Source organism: Canis lupus, chromosome 5 (assembly GCF_011100685.1).
Source record: "Canis lupus familiaris isolate Mischka breed German Shepherd chromosome 5, alternate assembly UU_Cfam_GSD_1.0, whole genome shotgun sequence".
Lineage (NCBI taxonomy): Eukaryota > Metazoa > Chordata > Mammalia > Carnivora > Canidae > Canis > Canis lupus.
In genome coordinates, this window is record NC_049226.1 from 30,892,725 (window position 1) to 30,909,784 (window position 17,060).

Consider the following 17,060-nt stretch of genomic DNA (forward strand, 5'->3'; position numbering starts at 1 on the left):
CACAGGGCTTAGCATAAACAAAATACCTGCTTGGTTTGAAACACAAAGGCCAACTGGTTAATTAATGGAGGTCTGTTTCTTGCCCCTCGGTTTCCGGCCGCGGTGTGATCCTCCCAGTGGTCACGGTTTGGGTTTGCTCCCTGTCCCCGAAGTCTGGATCGTGAGGGTGGTTGGAACAACAGCCTCCCTATCCATCAGCCCATCAGGCTGGCGGAGCGTCGCGGGCCTGCGGACCTCCAGTGCTGGCTTGCTGCAAGGGGGCTCCCGGGGTCAACGGTGCGGCCACCCGGCCGACGCGCGGCGGAGGGGGCTGGCCCAGTGCCGACCCCGCACCTGCCGCACCTGCCGCACCTGCCGCACCTGCCGCACCTGCCGCACCTGCCGCACCTGCCGCACCTGCGCTCGGGTCAAGGGGGGGGTCCCTGTGGGTTGGAACGGCCGCTGGGCGTTCTCCCGGCTGAGGACTGCCCCCGCGGGAGACCCCACCGAGGGGATGTAGGCGCTCCCGGAGGCGCTCGGGACCCCCGCGGCTACGTCACTGGGCGAGCAGAGAGGCGGGGACAGGACCCCTCCCGCGCTCGGAGCGCCCCAGCTCCGCCCCTCGCCCCTTGCGAGTCTGCGCGAGGCCGGTGGGCGGGGCCCGAGAGGACCGCCCCGCCCCGCATCCCACACTGCCCCGCGACAGGAAGTGGGGCCGCAGCTTCCGGGACCTCCGGGAAGCTGCTCGTCGTGCTGGTGACGTCTCGGCGCTTTTGCTGGCGATGGCCGCGGCCGTCGCTATGGAGACAGGTAGGTAGCGGCCGGAGCCCTGGCAAACACAGCTACAGCCGGCTGGCCTCCTCCTCCAGCTTCCCCCGGGACTCCTGTGTGGCGTGACTTCGGCGGGGCTCCTGTCCGCGGCTACCTCCTCCTCGCTTGCCGCGCAGACGCCGACCACCCCTCAGCCTCAACCCCTCCCGGGCCCCGACCCCGCGGCCTCCCGACCCATCCCAGGTCCTGGCCCTCCCAGCCTCCGGGCTCTGACACCCCCCTCCCCCGGGCCTCCCAAATCCTGCCGCCCCGAACCAGTCCCCCCTCCCCGCCAGGCCCTAGCGGGAGCACACTCGCCCCCTCCTCTTGCTTAGCTTGCAGCCCTCCGCCACTGGTCACCCTGGAGGTCCTGGGGAGTGGCTGCCAGAGGGTGAACATCCTGCCCAGGGGGCGCCCGCTTCCTCGGACTTCTCCTTAAGGAGTTACTGGTCTCATTAATCAGGGCCCTGCTCTCTAGACTTGGGAGGAAACGGCCCTCTCTTCCCACATCCAGCTTAGGACAGTCATCCCTGCCTTATGCCTTCAGAGATACTCTCAGCAATACTCAGAACACTCCACTGCTGTTTTCTTTCTACAAACCAGCACTTTAGATAGTCACCTTTATTTTGTTTTTTATTTATTTTATTTATTTTTTAGTCACCTTTACTTTGGATGATTTTTGCTCACTTCCCTCCTAGATGATGCCGGGAATCGACTTCGGTTTCAGTTGGAGCTGGAATTTGTGCAGTGCCTAGCCAACCCCAATTATCTTAACTGTAAGTCCTTGAGCTCTTACTGACTTGAGTAGCTGTTAGTGATCTCTGGCAGAAGAACTGCAGTTCCTAATGATACCTATTTTTATATGTTCTCAATCCAGTGGAATTAACTGCTACGCTTATACTGGTGTGTGTGAGAACAAATTGGGACTTATGTTCAGCATTTAGTGTGTGTTGGTGGTGGGGAAGTTATATAAGTAGATGCTTTATGTGAGGGGTCACAAATCAGTAGTCCGAGGATTGGTTTGCTCTACAGATTTTTTTGTTTGTTTGTTTATGCCTTTCAGTTCTTGCCCAAAGAGGTTACTTCAAAGACAAAGCTTTTGTTAATTATCTTAAGTACTTGCTTTACTGGAAAGAACCAGAATATGCCAAGTATCTAAAGTAAGTTTAATTTTTATAGTCCTAAATATGTGTATAGTTATTACATTAAAAATACTGATATTTGACAGATTTTCTCATTTCCCATTGGAAAAAAGTATATTTTGAATCTCTCCACTTCTTTCAGTTGCCTCCACCTTAATACAGAGCCACCCCCTCTCCAGCTTGGATTATTGCGGTGTCCACCCCCCTGCTTCTCCCTGCTTGTGCTCTTACCTTCCTTCTGTGTCCTCCCTCCCGCAAGCCAAACCAAGCAAAACAGTTTTCCACAGGGAAGCCAACTTGATCTTTCAAAAATGTAAATTATGACGTGGTATTTTCTTGCTTAAAACCTCCCAGTGGTTTCCCATTGCATGTGAAACAAAATCCTCTCTCTTTTCTCAGGTCTCTCTTTATCTATCTACCACTCACCCCATCTCACTGAATTTCTGACCCTAATGAACCCACAGTCTGTAGATGCAGTGGTATTACCTGAGGCTGAAGATTAAAGAACATCAGGTACTTGGAAGGTTTTCTGGAGGAGGTGACCTTACCTGACTCTTAATATAGGCATTCCTTGGATACTGTTGATGTGGTTCCAGGCCACTGCAATGTGGTGAATATTGCAATAAAGTGACCCAAGTTTTTGGGTTCTCTAGTGCGTATAAGGGTTGTTAACACTATAGCATTAAGTCAAGAAAGAGGTACATACCTTAATTTAAAAATATTGTTAAAAAACACTGTCATCTGAGGTTTTATGGAGTCTGATCACAGATCACCCTAACAAATACAATGATAAAGAAAAGTTTGAAATGTGAGAATTATCAAATAATGACAGACATAAAGTGAGCAAATGTAGTTGGAAAAATGGTACCCATAGACTTGCTTGCTGATGGGTTGCCACACGCCTTTAATTTTTAAACAAAAAGTCCAAAAAACAAACCCAAACCAGTGTGTCTATAGCTGCTGTGCCTCCTCTGTGCCAAGCATCACACTTGTTTCAACCTTGAACCCATCCCTCTTCTTTGTCTTCACTAGGTAGTCAGAAAGCAATAGTTGAACTTCTTGTCTTTCTTTTTTTTTTTTTTTTTTTTTTTCTTGTCTTTCTTTTAAACAAACACGTTTGATAGGAAAATGATTCAGACTTGTACTTTATCCAAGTCACTTTTTATTTTTTGTATTTTTATTTTTTTTCCAAGTCACTTTTTTGATTTGTGTCAACTGATTCACAAAACCCACATCCTTCTCCCTGCAGGACCCTGTACACCCTGACTGCTCCTTTATGAACAGCCACTTATTCATTGAATAATCCGGAGAAAAGCTTTTTCATTAGCTGTTGTGTGCATGTGTAGACTTGGAGACTCCATTTGGACCTGGAGACACAGGCAAGGTCTAGTTCAGGGCTGGCCGTCTACACTCTGCATGGGTCCAGTGAGCACCTGTTCTCCATTTAGGGACAGTTGCACCATTAGCTGGGTGCTGGAAAGTTTTTCCTTATTTTGGGATATAATAGATCTCTGTGTAGCTTCAACCCATTTTTCCAGTTTTGTTCCTGAATTAACCCTGAACCAGTCTGTGCCCTCTGGAGGCACCTGCCTGGAGGCTCACATTTGGGAAGGGTCACAAGTTGACCCCTATGGGCGTTCAGTCGGCACAGGGTTTGTTTGTTTCATAGTCACCAACATTTGAAGATCGTCAGGTCTCCTACAATGATCCACATTCTGGAGGAGCTGATAGCTGCAGGTCCTTGTGCTTCCAGGTCAGTTCCTAGCTGAGATGAGCCGCCTCGCAGGCCTGCACCACCTGACCTGCTTCAGCAGGAGCCAGCACCTGCACCGATGGTGGGCTCCTCACATCCGTGCTTCTCACCACCTTCAGCCACTTCTCAGCGCCCTCCTTTGGCTATTTGGCAGTTGTGCCTTTCACTGCGCAGCCAAGATCTAAACACGGGCCTTTAGATGTGGTTAGGGTACGCTGCAGCAGATACATTTCTTCACGTGGGCATGGCCCTGGAGTTGATGTTACTGTGCTTGGGCGGGGGAGAGGGGAGGATGCCTTTGCTGGCTTGTTGGGAACTCCTTGTCCCCTCGGGCCCTTCACTTTCAGTTCTTCTTTTTCTTTGTCGGTGCTATTAGCCGAGTTCTCCATTTATGTCTTACTTTTTAAAAATCTAAGTGTAGAACTTCCTTTTTGTATCTTTTATTTTCTCTTATTGGTTAATGCTGTAATTGTAGCTCATAAAAATACCTATTCTCATACTGTTATTTAATGTACTCTGAGCATTGTTTTTTGCAGGTTTGAGATATGATCACTGCTTGTTTAAATTCCATTTATTGACTAAATGCCACTTGAGACCATTCTCTTGGTTGTCACATTAGTTTATTTTCCAGATGAGGAAGCTAAACCTGAGAGAGGTTGGGGACCTTCTATGAGGTCCCCCATCTGGTGAGTGGCAGAGGTGGTCTTCAAACCCAGGTCTCTCTCTCTTTCCTTTCTTTCTTTCTTTTTCGTTCTTTTTTTTTTTTTTTTTTTTTTTTTTTTTGAGAGAGAGAGGAGTGGGGGAGGGATGAGCAGAGGGAGAGGGGGAATCTGAAGCAGACTCTATGCCCAGTGCAGAGCCCAACAGGGGCTCAATCCCCCGACCCTGAGGTCACGACTTGAGCTGAAATCCAGTCAGATGCTTCACCGACTGAGCCCGCCAGGCACCCTTCAAACCTGGATCTTCTTAACTACCAATGCTTGCATGGAAAGGGAAGAGCCAGGTTAGGTGTGAGCAGGGGCATTTCAGGCGTAGCTGCCAACAGCTACAAGCAATTGTACCTTTGGAGTGTAGACAGTGTACTTTTTTAGAAGGACCCCATACCTCACTGGTGTGGTCCTCAGAGCAGCAACATTGTTGTCACTTGGGAGCCTGTTTAGAAATGCAGAGCTTAGGCCCCACCCCGACCTACCTGATCAGTCAGAATCTGCACTTAAGGGGATCCCTGGGTGGCTCAGCGGTTTGGCGCCTGCCTTCAGCCCAGGGCCTGATCCTGGACACCCGGGATCGAGTTCCACATCCTGCCCCCTGCATGGAGCTTGCTTCTCCCTCTGCCTGTGTCTCTGCCTCTCTCTCTCTTTCTCTGTCTCATGAATAAATACAATCTTTAAAAAAAAAAATCTGCACTTAAGAAATGATTCATATGCTCATTAAAATTTGAGAATCCCTAGTAATATACTGTTTTCACACTTCAGCCATTTGTATACTGCTTGCACAGTTACGCCTCTGTGTGTTCTCTGTAGAAGTTATCTTGGGCAGCCCTGGTGGCTTAGTGGTTTAGTGCTGCCTTTGGCCCAGGGCATGATCCTGGAGACCCGGGATCAAGTCCCACGTCAGGCTCCCTGCATGGAGCTTGCTTCTCCCTCTGCCTGTGTCTCTGCCTTTCTTTCTCTCTGTGTCTCTCATGAATAAATAAATAAAATCTTTAAAAAAAAAGTTTTCTTAATGGACTCACTTAGATTTTGTATCTTTTCTATTTGAAATAATGTCACGTACAAAATAGCTGGAAAAAAATAGTAAAGAGAATTCCTGTATATTCTTCACCCAGATATTGTAAATGTTAACATCTTCCTGAGAACATTGATGTTAATATATTCTGTAGTCTGCAGACCATTCTGATTTTTTTTTTAAGATTTTATTTATTTATTCATGAAAGAGAGAGGCAGAGACACAGGCAGAGGGAGAAGCAGGTTCCATGCAGGGAGCCTGAGGTGGGACTCGATGTGTCCCCCCATTCTGATTTTGTCGGCTGTCTCATTAATGTGCTGTGTCTGAGGCAGTACCCGGTCTAGGCTTCTAGGTGACATTTTGTCTCTGGGTCTTCTTAGTCTTAACCTGAGTTTCCTGGTACTATTTCCCTTATACCTGTGACCCCAAAGTGATACTGTAAGCTTCTTGGTATATCCCACCAGGGTTCCTAGGAAGTCAACCTGACCTACTACTTGTGATGTTAATTTTGATCCCTTGGTTGAGGTGGTGGCTGCCAGGTTTCTCCATGTCAAGTTACTAGTTTTCCTTTGTTTTTAGTAAGTATCTTGTGAGGAAATTTTTTGAGACTATGTAAACACTTTGTTTCACGTCATCCTTCTACCCCCTAATTTTGGCTCTATGGAACAATTTTTACTGCTCTATGGAACGATTTTTACTGTGATTTTCTATAATTTTTTCTACTTTTTTTGTTGTAGTTCAGGCATAAGGAAGGAACATTCTCTTATTCCCTGTTTATTTAAAAGTTATATCCGTGTGGGCTCTTGGATTCTATTTATCTCTTGGATTGTAATCATGTGTTTTCTTGGTGCAGATTTGGCCTGTAGGAGCCCCTTCAGGTTGGCTCCTGAGTACCTGGGACATATGCCCTTAGTGTTTGGAGTACTTGGCTTTCTGGTACTACATAAATGTCCCCAGCTCATCTTATGCCTTAGCCCTGGAATCAGCCATTTCCCCCATTGAACGCTGGAAGATGCTGTTGGAAATGTATGATCTGGGCGCTGAGTGTGCTTGTTGGTACCACAGGGTCCTTGTTTCTAGGCCATCTTTGGAAGGTGTGTGTGTGTGTGTGTGTGTGTGTGTGTATTATTGTGTCTACTTCTAATCTTGAAAAGCGATCATGCTGATGTTTTCAACTGCTGCTCCATAACATAGGTCCATCCTAGCCTCCCGCCTTTCCCGGTAACTCCTTTTCTCATAGTCGGAAACTTGGCTTTTGTTATCTATGGTTTATTATTCACTTACTTGGCTGCTCAGGTTTAGAGTGTATGTGAAGTAATTCCAGAATTGTTCTATCCTCATGGGACTCTAGAACACAATGTTCGTACATAGTTCTTTGTGAAATGGACTCACTTTTGAATAAAAGTTGTCTTTATCACTATTGATGGAAAACCAGTAGTTATCAATTAAACAGATAATTACTAAAATAGAGTGTTCATCTTCCTCACCTTGGATGCCATTAGAATAGAGTAGCTTGGTTTGCCCTCAAAGCTGGATTCTGCCTACCAGTTATTGTGTGGTCTTGGGCAGATTGTTGAATCTTTCTGAACTTGTTTTTTTACTTTTTGAAAATTTTGCATCTTGCTGGCTCTTGCTGCCTGGCTTCTCTGCATTAGCAGGGAAAGAGAAGTGACCTGAGTCAATGTTCTAGAAACGGCTGGTTCCAAGATCACTTTGAGTGAGTGACTGGACTGCAGCTTGGTGCTGTTGACCAGATCACGTGGATGACTAACTTATGCCCTTAAATCCAGGTACCCTCAGTGTCTGCACATGTTAGAGCTGCTTCAGTATGAACACTTCCGCAAGGAGCTGGTGAATGCTCAGTGCGCCAAGTTCATTGACGAACAGCAGATTCTGCATTGGCAGCACTACTCGCGGAAGCGGATGCGCCTTCAGCAAGCCCTGGCAGAGCAGCAGCAGCAGAATCACGCGGCGGGAAAATGAAACCCTGGGGCCACCCCGGTCCTGACGTGTACATGCTGCTTTTGTACCATGAACACACAGACTCTCTAGCTGCCTTGGTGGGGGTAGCACCTAGAAGCTTTAGTGTACTGTTTCATCCAAATAACTTTCTCTTGTTAATAGATTACTTCTGTCAACCAGCGTTGTTCTACTTTGGTTTCCTTGTGAATTTGTAAGTTACTAGTACCTAACCAACTGAATAAAAACAAACGTTAGGTGATTTAAACCAGCCCAAGGATGCAGTGAGGGATGGGGTAAGGTGGGGGGGGGGGGGCACCAAACGTCCCGAATTCTGAGCCGAGCTCTGTTCCCCACATACAGTGGGGCCTGGGCAAGTCCACTGCCTCTGACCTTCCTGTCTCCTTGTCTACAGAATAAGAGGAACAGAGTCAGTGATTTCCTTAAATGAGAGCAGGATCTGCAAGAAGGAGTTACTGCTGTGCGAGAGGGCTTCAAGAAACAGTTGTTGGCAGTCACTGACCTACTGATGGTGGGGAGATAGATCAGTGGCTAACTTCTAATTGGACTCTTGACTTTGGACTAGAATAAGGAGGAGAAGCCTCAAATATGTGCGATCATCCAACCGCTAACATTTATGTGGCATGTGCTTCATTTGTTCACGGTTCACCTGCAGAACCAGGCTTGTCTGCGGTTACACAGCTCAGAACTGCTCATCAGTGTCACTGATGCATGAATTGGGGCTCTTGCCACCATGAGGTTATATAACAGTCTCCAAGCTCTCTCTGCCACCCACCTCATCCAGCATAGTAAAAGCAAAGTGCCTGCAGTGAGTAGAGGCTGGATTAAGTGTGCTCTGCTCTCCACTGGTTAGGTTCAGTTCTACTTTCTAGAGCCAAAGAAGATGCTTTAGGAGTAACAGTTCTTTATAAATTTGTAGCATTTATGGTAAAAGATGCTAACTCCTTTTGAGATTTGGAATTTGTTTTCTGTACTGGTAGAGACTTTTAGACATTTCTGTCACCTCCATAATCCATTCCCTTGTGCTATTACTGTCACCCTTGAAGACTTGACTTACCTACATCTTAAAGATTCCCATATATTACAAGCAAATTGAGAGTTTATGAGCATTTTAATAACACTTAAAAAAGATTTTATTTGACAGAGAGAACACAAGCAGGGGGAAGGGCAGAGGGAGAAGCAGACTCCAGGCTGAGCAGGGAGCCCGATGTGGAGCTTCCAGGACCCTGAGATCATGACCTGAGCTGAAGGCAGACGCTCAACCAACTGAGCCACCCAGACGTCCCTTAATGGCACTTTTTAGACATAAATCACTTTTTTACATCATTTATTTATTGCTAACATAAATTCAAAGCAAGTGTGCAATTGCCTTTATACTAGAGCAAATCAGGAAATCAAGACACAATTGCTATCATCAAATCTTAATCTTCAGAGAACAACATCTCCACGAGATTGGCCTGAAGACACTCAGATTCCACCAGTTTTTGAGGCTGTAAGAGAAGAACAGTCTAATCTTACCTGACAGCTACAAAACTGGGAGGGAATGTGGCAGGGAATGTGGTGTTCCACCTGGAGTGACACAAATCTCACAGCAGAGAACTTAATCGCCTTTCAAAAACTATCAACTAGTTGTAACAAGTCTTATGAAATAGTTAAGTTACTTGGCTCTGCATACTAAGACAAGAGACAGCAAGCCCAGTGCCATTCCCTCCCCTCAGCTCTTTAATTTAGAATGCCAGGGCCATGGCTAAACTTTCAATGAGGATTCTGGGTGAAATGGGAAACAAGTACTGTGCTAGTGTAAGAAATGAGGTGTTAACCACCATTCTGAGCAGTGAGTGGCACTTAGAGAATTTTAAAATGGAGTGCCTTTTACAAAGCATGAAGATCTAACGTTTAGATATTTGCATTATTAATAGTCTATTGGAATTAGCCCCAGGGATGGACAGCCAGTCTGTGTATTTTTAATGCACTCTGAACACCAATGTGATATTTGGGATGAAACGCCAAGATCTTTTCAAATTTGAATCCAGAACAAAGAGTTCTGATGTGAATTGTAGCCCCAGCATGATGAAAACAAAGACACTTACTGTTCCATATTTAAGTAGTGTAGGCACTGCTGTTACTTTCAGGTTTTTTCTGAAGTCATTATTTGGATCTTTCCAACTGTTTTGAAAAGAAAAAGTGATCATGGTTTCTTGTAGGTTACTTAATATTTGATATATTCCCACATTTAGTCTTTTAGTAATCACTGTTTTTGTTGTAAACATCAAACCTTGAGGGTTATGACTTTGGGACTATGCAGTTTTTTTTTTTCCTTTTTTTAAAGATTTATTCATGAGAAACAGAGAGGCAGAGACAGGCAGAGGGAGAAGCGGGCTCCTCGCAGGAGCCCAAGGATCACGACCCCAGCAGAAGGCAGACGCTCAACTGCTGAGCCACCCAGGTGTCCTCACGTCTTTTAAAGCGTGACTATGAACTAAAATAAACGTAGGGGATCCCTGGGTGGCGCAGCGGTTTGGCACCTGCCTTTGGCCCAGGGCGCGATCCTGGAGACCCGGGATCGAATCCCACATCGGGCTCCCTGTGCATGGAGCCTGCTTCTCCCTCTGCCTGTGTCTCTGCGCCTCTCTCTCTCTCTGTGACTATCATAAATAAATAAAAATTAAAAAAAAAATTAAAAAAAAAATAAACGTAGACTGCTAAGTTCTGAACTAATACTAAGCCAAATTCATTGACATCACCTGTAACATAAGCAGCTAAATGCTCAAAATTTGTAGATTCACTTCTAATGGCACGACTTTTCCCCACTCCTGAGGACGGAGAACCTGAGTCCCGAGGCCCCTCCCGCCTAAGTCTGCAAAGGTCCAGAGCCATGTCTGGGAAGTAAAGGGAAGGCACACACACTTACTAAGGTCTCTCTCCCACTTGGCAGTAAATGAACACACATCCTTCACTAATATGCTTCAGCCCCTCTCGCACGACAGGCTCAGCTTGAAAAACAAAAAAGGTATAAATAATTACATATGAGCTGTGGAAGGTCGCACAGAGAAATGACATCTGGGTGAGTAGGCAGGCTTGCACCTGCCCTGAGAGCAGCGGTACCCGAGCCTCGAGCGTCCTGAGCGCCCTGGAGAGGCAGGATGGCTGATTCACAGGCATGGAGTGCCGGGGGGGGGGGGGGGGGGGGGGGGGGGGGCGACCAGCAGGGCTAGGGACCCGAGGAGCTGGATGGGCTGAAGCCGGGGGGTTGGGGGGCACAGCAGGGCTAGGGGCCGGGGTGCTGGACGGGGTGTTGGGGTGGAGCGGGAAGGCGCGGGGGTGTGGGGAGCAGGGCTAGGGGCCGGGGTGCTGGACGGGCTGGAGCGGGGGGAGCAGGAGGACTAGCCACGGGCGCCCCCGCCCCCCGCCTCACCCTGCACGCAGTCGGGGCACCAGCTCCTGCCCCCGGCGTCTTTGGAGCCGGTGAAGTAGGCGAAGATGGTCTTGCCGTGGTGCTGCTCCACCGCCCGGCTGAACTCCTCGAAGCCCGACACGCTCACCTCCTCGCAGCCCGCCATCTGGACAGCGCGCCGCGCTGGGCTGGCCGGGACCCCGAGAGGCTGGGGCTCCGGGCGGGACAGCCTGCCGGGCGGGGCGCGGCTGCTTCCGGCGGGGTCGGCAGCAGGGGCGGGGCTGGCAGCAGGGGCGGGGGGGCCGACAGCAGGGGCGGGGGGGCCGGCGGGGGCGGGGCCGACGGCAGGGGCGGGGGGGCCGGCAGCAGCGGCGGGGCCGGCAGCAGGGGCGGGGGGGCCGGCAGCAGGGGCGGGGCCGACGGCAGGGGCGGTCCGCGGCGCTACGGAGACCTCAGGCGGCCATACGGCGTCGGTGTTGCCCCTGTGCGCCCGTCTCTCCGCGCCCCCGGCGCCGGCCCTCCGCTGATAGCCGAGTCTCTGCCCCAGCCGCCCCGGCCCCGGCCCCGGCCCCATGAGCGGTGGCTGCCCGGCCCGCCGCCACGCCGCCCGGGGACCCCTGGCTGGCTCGAGAGCCCTAACGGCTCCCAGGCCGCCCCGCGCCCGTTGCTATGGCGACCGGGCGAGCGGCCGGAAGCTCGGCCTAGCCGGCTCCCAGGCGGCCTCCCGGTAGCCGCCGCGCCGCAGGCAGGTGGGCTCGGGCCGGGACTGGGGGGTTCCGGGAGGTCGCGCCGGGAGCCGCGCCCCGGCGCTGGGGACGCCGAGCCGCCCGAGCACCGCGCTCCTGCGGCGTGTGGGGGTCCCCGGGGCGGGGTCGGGGCGGCGGCGGCGGGCTGCGTGCGCGCGTGCGGCCGGGAAGGCGGTGGGGGAGCGCGCGGGCCTGCGGCCATGAGCGGGGCGGCCGGCCGCTGCGTGGGGCCCAGCCGGCCGGGGCGGGGGCGCGGGCAGCCGTGGGGGAGGCGGTGCCCCGCGGGGACGCCGCGAGGCCGGGGAGCGGGCCGTCGAGCCCGGGGCGCCGCGTGGGAGGCGCGCTGCGTGAGCGCGGACGGGCCCCCCGGCTTCGGGCAGCCGCCGGGGACGGGGGCCGCGGCGGGGGCGGCGGGGGCCGGGGGGCCGGAGGCGGCGGGGAGCCCTGGCGCCGCAGCCCCCGTAGCGAGGGCCCCGGGGGTCGTGTGGGTGGACGGCGCGGTTGGGGAGCCCCAGGTGGTGGGGCCGGTGGGGTCGGTGTGGGTGACCGGGGCCGGGCGGGAGGCGGAGAGGGAGGGGGCGGCGGGCCCGAGCCCCCGGGGCTGCGAGAGGAAGGGGCGGCCGGGCTCCGCGGGCCACGAGAGCATCCTGGAACTGTGGCTAAAGGTGCAGGCCGTGCGGGCGGCCTCGGGGTGCGGGGCGGGCAGCAGGGTGCAGCTCCACCCGGTGCCGGTGGAGGGCCCGCTCGAAAGGGGCATCCCGGGCCGGGCTTCCTGGGTGGAGACAAGCCGCGCTGGCCTCACGGGGCCCTGGGTGAAGGGGCAGGACGGGGTGGCCCCCCGGGCACCAGGACGGTCCGCCGCCCCTGGGCCAGGGGCTGGCTGGTGCGGGCAGCAGCAGGCTGTGGGGCTGCACCCCGGGGGTGTGCCCACCACCCTGGCCACCAGTTGTGGGCTTGTCCCCCACATGCTGGGGAGGGGGCAGGCTGTGGGGGTGCCCCGGGCCCCGGGGTGGCCTGAGGCCATGCAGAGAGAGGTGGGCTGTCCATGGGACAGGGGGCAGTCGGCGCTGGTGCCCAGGGCGTTAGCTGGAGAGGCAGTCTGCGGGGACACCCCAGGCCTGTGGGGAAGTGGACAGGCTGCAAGGGTGCCTCATGCCGTGGGGGCACCCAGAGGCTTGGAAGGGGAAGCCACCCTTGCGGGTGCTCTGGACATGTGGCGGAGGATGCAGGCTGCGGAAGAGATGGGCTCCGGGGTTGTTCCCGGCATATGGGGCACTGGACAACCAGTTGGGGTGCCTTGTGCTACGGCGGAGGAAACCAGATGTGGGGGTGACCCAGGATTCAGGGACAGAGAACAGACTGTGTGGGTAGAGACAGGCTCTGGAGGTGATCCAGGGCCCTGGGCAGCCATGCATGCCGCAGAGATGTGTGGTCATGCCACACAGGAGGTGGGCTCTGGGGGCGCTCCGGGCCCATGGGGGGTAGGGCCGGGAATGGGGAAGGACACCGGCTGTGGGAGCGTGCCAGGTCTGTGGGGGGCTGAGCAGCCGGTGGGGGTGTCCCAGGCTGTGCTGCTGCCAGGAGCTCTGGGGGAACAGGCAGGCTACGGGGGCACCACAGGCCCGTGGGAGAGGCAGCAGGCCCTGGGGGTGCCTCCGGCTGACGCGGTGCCCGGGGTCCCCCAGGGGGACACAGGCAACGGGAACGTGGGCCTGTGGGAAAGGAGGCAGGCTGTGGGGGAGCAGGACGCCCTGGCCACGGCTTTGGAGGTACCCGGGGCTGAGGATCAGGAGGCTGGCTGTGGCGACATGTCCTGTCTGTGCAGGAGGAGACAGGTTGTGGGCTCGTCTGGTCCCCAGGGGATGCCCGAGGCCGCAGTTTTGCCCAAGCACAGGTGTGCCTTGGCTGGGGTACCTGCAGCGGTAGGTGTGCCTGGGCCTGGCAGGGGGCCTGCCGCCGTGTGGGTGTCTGGCCCTGCGTGTCGGGAAGACAGCTCCAGTGAGGTCTGGAACCTGTGGTCAAAGGTTCATGACGCCGCGGGACCCGTGGCCCCCGGGGGACTGTGGTCTGTGGGTGAGGATGCTGGTTCTGCAGCTTTTCCCAGGCCATGGGGAAGGAGGCAGGCTCTTGGGGTCCCTGCAGCGCCAGGACTGGTTGGGGAGGAGACAGGCTCCGGGGATGTCCCGAGATCCTGGGCAAGGAGGCCGAGCACCAGGGCTCCTGGGGCTGCTGAGCCGCCTGCGGCTGCCGGGGAACCTGATCTTCTAGGGGTGGAGGCCGGCTCCGGGGCATTCTCAGGCCTGCCTGAGCGGAGGCTGACTGCGGGGGTGTCCGCAGCAGGCGGGGTGCCCGTGGCCCCCAGGACACTGAGGCCTGCCTGGGAGGAGTGCACTTCCGCAGGTGTTGCAGGCCTGTGGGGGCAGAGGGAGGCAGTGCCAGGACACACAGACACCTGGGCTCCCACAGGGCAGGGGGTGCCCAGCACCATCAGGATGCCAGGGCCCAGGGGGGACAGGCTGGGCCCAGGGGTTCCCTCAGGCTTATTAGGGAGACAGGCTGCTGAGGTGCCTGTGATGCTGGCCGATGCTGGCTCTAGGGACGCCTCAGGGGCGTGGGGACAGAGAGGGGTGACGGAGGTGGCTGCTACTGTGGGGGCTGCAGGACCCGTGGACGGAACGGTCAGCGCCGAAAGCCTGTGGAGGAGAGCCAGCGGGTCAGCCACTGAGGCTGCGCAGGTGCCCGTGTCTCTGGGGGTGCTCGCGGCTGTAGGGGTTCCCACAATGGGGCGTGTGCCTGCCGCCGTGTGGGTGACAGGGTGTGTGGAGGAAGAAGGGGCCTCGGGGGAAGAGGCTGGGGCCCCGAGTCTGGAGCCCCCTGGGGAGAGCCAGGCAGCGGGGTTGTCTCCAGCCCGCAGCTACAGAACTGGGTCATGGAACAGTGGGAGGCCTGACCGGGGAGAGCCGGAGCTGGAGAGTGTGGGTACCGGGTCAGGGCCTGGGACCATACCGAGGGTGGCCCCGGGTTTGAGGCTGGAGGGAGGCCGTGGCCGATTGAGGGATCACCCGCAGCAGGGTGGTGGTGGGGCCTCTGGAAGAGAGCCGTGTGGGGGAGGACAGGTTGAGGGAGGCCTCCCAGTAGTGTAGGGAACAGGTGGGGGGGCCTGGGCTCTGGGGGAGGGGGCTTTGGGGGGAGGTGTGGCCTGGCTCATGGACGAGGGCACAGGCTACAGGGGCATCCCTGGGATGGGAGAGGTGTTTCACAGAGATGTCCTGGGACTGTCAGTCACAAACGGGGAGGTGTCCTGGCGCCCAGGGGAGGGGACAGGCTGCAAAGAGGGGTGTCTCCCACATTTGTACAGGGGGCCGCGTGGGGGTGGGTGTCCCTGAACCATGTGCACGTGTGTATGTGTGGTGTCACTCGAGGTCTCCTGAGGCGGGGTCACCGGGCGTGTCCTAGTAGATAGTTGGTTATGAGGCCTTGGGCTCCAGGGGACGACCTGCAGATGCCCTGGCCCACTCCATGCCCTCTCTGCGCTGCCGTCTCCGCTCACGGTCACCCTGTCGCCTGGCCTGCCCGCCTTCCCGGCATCAGGGCCCGAGGCGAAGGGAGTCTTGAACGGCCGTCCTCATGTTCCAGCATGTGTTTCTGTCTCGAAGCAAATCCAGTCTGCAAACCTTGGGTTTATTCAAGCTGAAGTGAGGCATTTATCTCTAAGATCTGGCTGTTCCCCGTTGACTTACTGTAGGATTGTTTGACAGAACAAATACTCCCGTACATTTAAAACTAATCAGTTTGTGGAAAACCAGCTGAATTCAACAAGTGTTGAGTTAAAGCGTCTGCCATGCTCAAAATATCAGAGGAGAGCAAGACAGGCCCTTACCGCCCACGAGCCTTGTCTAGCCGGGACGATGGCACTTATCCCCGTTACCTGGGTAGGTGACCAGGTGAGGCGAGAAAGTGACCTGCATGTGCTGACTGCACGGGTGACTTGGTGTCTGGGGGGGCCCTGGTGTGAGCATAGAAGGCCCGCCGTCCCTCAGCCCGTGGTGCGCGGGGCCTCTAGCTAGTTAGTGGCTCCCCCACCCTGCGGGCCTAGGCGAGTGGGCATGCTGAGCCCGCAGGCTGGAACCTGGGCTACCCGCTCCACCTGGCAGTTAGGGCTCGTGACCTCCATTAGGGCTTGTGGACTCGGACCCCTGCCCTCCCGGGGCCCTTGAGATCTGGGAATTGGAGCGACCCAACATGGGGTCGTTAGACTGGCATGCCCCAGTTCTCAGAAAGGAGGATTTCTTTTTTTTTTTTTTTTTTTTTTTTTTTTTTTTTAATTTTTTTTTTTAATTTTTATTTATTTATGATAGTCACAGAGAGAGAGAGAGAGAGGCAGAGACACAGGCAGAGGGAGAAGCAGGCTCCATGCACCGGGAGCCCGATGTGGGATTCGATCTCGGGTCTCCAGGATCGCGCCCTGGGCCAAAGGCAGGCGCCAAACCGCTGCGCCACCCAGGGATCCCAGAAAGGAGGATTTCTAAAGCGAGGGCTCTTCTGTAGGTGGAGGACGCTGCCCTGGACCTGTCCTGGGGCCCTCGCTGCTTGGCAGGAGGCTGCCGCACGCGCTCGCCACTCTGTCCCCATCTCTCCCCCCCGCACTGGAACGTGTTGTCCTGACGGCCACTTTCTCTCATTTCAGGCGATGACTGTGGGAGAGCAGTGCTGGCCGCCAGCGAGGCTCCCAGCAGCGGCCCCTGCGCCCTGACGGGATGGGCCCGGGCAGGCCGGCCTCAGCCTGTGCCCACCTGGTGCCCAGCATCCAGGTGGACGGGAGCACTGAGCCCCACATGCGGCAGACCCAGGTACTTCTGTTTGTGTCTTTGCATTTTTCTCATGAGATGTCTTGAACAAAAGCTGGAACAAGAGAACAGTGAACACCTATGAAACTAGCTTTGAGTGGTAGCAGTTGTCAGCGGTCTGTCCCGCTTTCCTCTCAGGTGTTTGCAGGACCACATCCTGATCTCTGGGGTCGACGTTTCAGAGCCCTCGGTGCTTTACCGTAGTCCCGAGAGTAAACTCTGCTACATAACCATTTCTATACCTAGCGAAAAGGACAAAATTAGTTCCCTGATATTACCCGGAGGCCAGTTTTCCTTTGGTGGCGCCCTGTTGCTGCCCAAGTGTGTTTTTCCCCAGCACCAAATTTATGACAATGTCGGTACATCAGTGTTGAGTTCCATGTGAACTCCAAGATCCTGCCACGAGCTCCCGGTGTTTGCTTCACTGTGTGTCTGACCCTGAGCCCAACGTCGGGGGCAGACACGAGCCCCCTGCCCACCTCACATGCACGTCTCCTGTTAGATTCTGGTCTTGGAGCTCATTCTTAGGCTATGTCAGGATGTACACATGTGGTCGTGTTTGCTGAGTTTATACACACGTATGCACATGTGTCACTCATTCCTATATCAGGGCAGAGGTCTTGTCTGTTGCTCTAGAAAGTTCTCCCATGCCTCTTCCTACCTTTCAGAGGCCAGCGTCAT

The 17,060-nt window shown here is 54.6% G+C and overlaps 3 protein-coding genes across 8 annotated transcripts in view; 2 read left to right on the forward strand and 1 right to left on the reverse strand.

Annotated features, from left to right (window-relative positions):
- Positions 1-633: 633 nt before the first annotated feature.
- On the forward strand, positions 634-7,639 carry MED31 (mediator complex subunit 31). Its single transcript, XM_038536429.1, has 4 exons — positions 634-789; positions 1,488-1,565; positions 1,853-1,949; positions 7,203-7,639. The coding sequence occupies exons 1-4, from the start codon at positions 762-764 to the stop codon at positions 7,393-7,395; spliced, it is 396 nt and encodes a 131-aa protein (XP_038392357.1). The 5' UTR covers positions 634-761; the 3' UTR covers positions 7,396-7,639.
- A 1,063-nt stretch (positions 7,640-8,702) lies between these two features.
- On the reverse strand, positions 8,703-11,054 carry TXNDC17 (thioredoxin domain containing 17). The gene is made up of 4 exons (XM_038536430.1): positions 10,808-11,054; positions 10,304-10,385; positions 9,483-9,558; positions 8,703-8,882 (listed from the first exon to the last, which is right to left on the reverse strand). The coding sequence occupies exons 1-4, from the start codon at positions 10,950-10,952 to the stop codon at positions 8,814-8,816; spliced, it is 372 nt and encodes a 123-aa protein (XP_038392358.1). The 5' UTR covers positions 10,953-11,054; the 3' UTR covers positions 8,703-8,813.
- Positions 11,055-11,429: 375 nt separating this feature from the next.
- KIAA0753 (protein moonraker) overlaps positions 11,430-17,060 on the forward strand; it is a 44,749-nt gene continuing 39,118 nt past the window's right edge. For 2 of the 6 annotated variants that reach the window (XM_038536435.1, XM_038536436.1), the window contains exons 1-2: positions 14,925-15,476; positions 16,220-16,382. In XM_038536435.1, coding sequence (XP_038392363.1) covers positions 16,290-16,382 — 93 coding nt within the window. In that variant the 5' untranslated portion in view covers positions 14,925-15,476; positions 16,220-16,289. Of the gene's footprint in view, positions 11,536-14,924; positions 15,477-16,219; positions 16,383-17,060 lie in introns of those variants that run through there. The other 4 variants (XM_038536434.1, XM_038536432.1, XM_038536431.1 and 1 more) reach the window with 4 other exon arrangements.

Excerpts from the sequence above, each read along its gene's own strand:
- MED31 (XM_038536429.1), top strand. The coding sequence starts at position 762 with ATGGCCGCGGCCGTCGCTATGGAGACAG. Across the intron at positions 790-1,487 it reads GGCCGTCGCTATGGAGACAG|ATGATGCCGGGAATCGACTT; the intron begins GTAGGTAGCGGC and ends CTTCCCTCCTAG. Across the intron at positions 1,566-1,852 it reads CAACCCCAATTATCTTAACT|TTCTTGCCCAAAGAGGTTAC; the intron begins GTAAGTCCTTGA and ends TATGCCTTTCAG.
- TXNDC17 (XM_038536430.1), bottom strand. The coding sequence starts at position 10,952 with ATGGCGGGCTGCGAGGAGGTGAGCGTGTCGGGCTTCGAGGAGTTCAGC. Across the intron at positions 9,559-10,303 it reads CAAGTGGGAGAGAGACCTTA|TTGGAAAGATCCAAATAATG; the intron begins GTAAGTGTGTGT and ends TTTTCAAAACAG. Across the intron at positions 8,883-9,482 it reads CACTACTTAAATATGGAACA|CCTCAAAAACTGGTGGAATC; the intron begins GTAAGTGTCTTT and ends CTTCTCTTACAG.